The following is a 3,291-nucleotide window of genomic DNA, read 5'->3' on the forward strand; positions in this document are numbered from 1 at the left end:
TGTTACCATGGTAACTTCTTAAATATCAAAGTACTGTGTGGGTGTGATGCCTATTGATTTTTGCCTTTTTTTTTAATATATTCTCTGCATTCTTTGCACATATATTTGTTACTCTGTAGTCTATTTTTTTTCTTTATTATTTTTTTTTCCAAGGCTCCCCAAAATCCATCCAGGACCCCCTGACCCCTTCAACCCCCCCAAAACCTCCCCCAAGATGCTCCAACCACAAATTCCAATATTTATAAAAAGTTTGGGAAAGTGATACTGGGGGGGAATGCCAGGAATTTGGGGGTTGCAGGGTGGGATTTGGGGATCCTACTGGGGTTGAGGGGGTGGGAACCCCGTTTTTGTCCCCCTTGACCTGGAGGACCTCCCCCAGAAACCAAATTCTGATGGAAAAGGAAGGGGAGGGTGATATGGGGGAATTTTTGGGGGTCCTGGGGCCTCGGGGGGGGTGGGGACCCCACTTCTGTCCCCTTTGACCTTGAGGAACTTGGCCATGCTGTAGAAATATTTCTGGTTGGCCTTGGCCACTCTCTTTTCGGCTGCCTGTGGGTTCACAGTCTCTAACCCCTGCAAGGGGGTGAAGGCCATGCTTGAGGCCATGCCCAAGCCGTGATCCTGGATTGTAGATTTGCCGCCATAGATGACACTCTGCTTCTGCAGGGTCCTCTGCAGGGTCCTGCTGATCCGGGCCTTGGTGGCCTCATTGACCTGGGTCTGGCACACGTAGTCACTGCCTGCCTTGCCCAGGTGGCCCAGGCCGAACCTGAGGTTTTCCTGGTAGGCGTCCTCCTCGATCTCCCTGAAGCTCACCCTGTTTGCAGATCTCTGTCAGCCCCAAGCGTTCCTTTGTCTCCCGGTACTGCCGTCCCCCCCGCTTCTTCCTCTGCCCTTCCAGCGGTGTTGGCAGTGGCCTCACCTGCTTGACCGGGCTGGGGCTCCTGCCACTTGTCAAACTTATGGTCAATCTCCTCCCTCAGCTTGTAGCCCACCTTCCCGTCCTGGCTCTCATGGAAGCTGTCCACCCTGGCCACCAGCATGCACTTGGCCGCCATGAGCTGCGCTGCTTTTCTCCTCAAATCTGGCGGCAGGGACTGGACGATGTCGCTGTGGTAGATGAAGCCAGTGTGGGGCAGGACAGAGGTGGAGGAGAAGCTGGACAGCATCTGGCGCTGGGCCCCTAGCAGGAGGATGTTGCAGGGTGGCAGCTTGGACAGCAGGGTCAGGCCTCCTGCCATCCCCATGATCTTGGAGGCTGTGGAGGCCCTGAGGATGAGGGAGAGGTTGGGGGTGATGAAGGACATGCGGGACTCCATGTACTCATAGATACACAGGTTGGCCCTGCTCAGTGCCAGGGCCATGTCGCACGCATCCTTGGTCCTGCCCAGCTCCTCCGCCAACAGCTGCTGCCCCTGTGGTGGTGGAGGCCATCACGCTGACCACCATGGTGGTGGTGTTGGTCAGGATCTGCTGCGTGTTCTCGTTGTTCTTGCATTTATCCAGGGAATTCCCCAATTCCTTGACTGTTCGGATGCAATCCAGGGCGTTGGGCACCAGTGACTCCAGCTCCAGGAACTGTTGGAATATTTGTCCCGGATGAACTTGTGGATGATGTTGAGCTCATTCTCAAACTCCACTGGGAGGTTGTTGGCCTCCATGATCACCCAGTATTCAGGGGCAGCCTCCACCAGCCCCAAAACTTCAGCCACCTTGGGCTGTTTCCCAATGTATTCCTCAATTTTCTGTGCGATCTCTGTAAATGCCTTGGACTCCCAGAGCTTGGCAATGCTCCACACAGACTCCATGGCCTTGGGTGGCTCTGGCTCCTCCTGCATGTCCTCGACTGCGAGCTCCTTCCCCCCCCCTCAGAGCCTTTGGCCTTCTCCTCCTCCCCTGCTGCCTCCTCCAGGTCCGCCACCAGCTCATCCACCAGCGACATGGTGAACTGGGAGCGCTGGGAGCACTCCCACCATTCCTGTTGCAGCCACGCTGATGTCACTTCTGTCAGGAAAATCCACAAACACCAGAGGTTTATGTCCAAAAAGGAGACAGAGGAGTCCTGCAACCTTATTTGAATAACAGGAGAGAGTCCACCAGGCATGCGCCCGCAGGGTTTTATCTTTCTGGGTTTCAGAGGGTGCAGCCTCCTTTTATCCTAAACTCCCGGCCGCATGTTGCCCTCTTCCTTCTCCCATTGGCTGAAGTACTAGTGTTAGAGATAATAGGTAATTTAAAATGTTTTTAATGTAACTTTAGTCAGTTTTCACAGAATCACAGAATGAACTAGGTTGGAAAAGACCTTTGATAACATCAAGTCCAACCAATGTTTGCCTTTGCCCCGGCAGAAGGGGATTTAAGTTTCTTTCCAGGGCACTGTTCCACCAGATGAAGGCCTGATGAGCTTAACATCTCCACAGACTGGGAGTAGCACGGAAGACACCCAAAAGATAATGACCATCAACTCCAAACATGGCATGGTGAGATACCTGGTCTGGGAAAGGAGAGATAAGAATGAGGACCTAATTAGCATCAGAGGCAAAGGCATCTGTAACCAGTGGGAAACCAAATACTAAGAACTACATTGGAACTTGGAACCAACGAACATTGAACCAATGAATCTCTAGGAGTTTTGACTGCATAAAATTTGTGAAAAATCTGGCAAAATTCATGTGTCATGGAATGATTTTCTCTGCACACCTGGGTTTTGTACAGATGAAATTTCTGTTACACATCCTGTGCAGAATTAAGTAATGCCTTGATTCTCTAACACTAAAAATGTTGTTGGAAGGTTTTTGTTCTTCCTGCAGTTTTGGTGACACTAGGAAGGTGTACAGCCTTCCTGAATTGCCTACCACATATTCCCCCCTTGAACCTATTATTTTACCCCAAAGTTCAGAACTTCGGGCTTGTGAAGACTCTTGTCTGTTTCAGGAGTGAAAGTATCTGGGCTCTGAAAGGAACCTGCTGCCCAAAATTAGTAGAGATGTTAAGACCCATTTCAAAGACGTTAACATCCATACCTTCACCCATCAAATTGTTTGTGAAGACATTAGCTTTCCTCTCACTTCCGACTGCATCACCACTTGTGGTCCAAATTGGTTGTTTTTGTCAATTATGCTAATTTACTAAACTTGTAAAACTGTATTGACCCCTTTGGGGGGGTGGGCTTTTGTGGACATTTCTCCATAACTGCCCTGGAGGCCTCCAATGAAAACCAGCTTTTATATTCCCTCCTATACTAATATTATCTCGAAAGTGTGTGTTGTTTCATTTCTAGGTTGAAAAAGG

General features: G+C 50.4%; 1 protein-coding gene across 1 annotated transcript; it reads right to left on the reverse strand.

Moving 5' to 3' along the window:
• Positions 1-315: 315 nt before the first annotated feature.
• On the reverse strand, positions 316-1,942 carry PRPF31 (pre-mRNA processing factor 31). Its single transcript, XM_048305114.1, is given in 6 exon segments — positions 316-826; positions 828-940; positions 942-1,418; positions 1,420-1,583; positions 1,586-1,864; positions 1,867-1,942. Coding segments are annotated over 6 exon segments (1,620 nt in total).
• Between the last annotated feature and the right edge of the window lie 1,349 nt (positions 1,943-3,291).

The sequence above is a fragment of the Corvus hawaiiensis genome, chromosome 5 (assembly GCF_020740725.1).
Source record: "Corvus hawaiiensis isolate bCorHaw1 chromosome 5, bCorHaw1.pri.cur, whole genome shotgun sequence".
Lineage (NCBI taxonomy): Eukaryota > Metazoa > Chordata > Aves > Passeriformes > Corvidae > Corvus > Corvus hawaiiensis.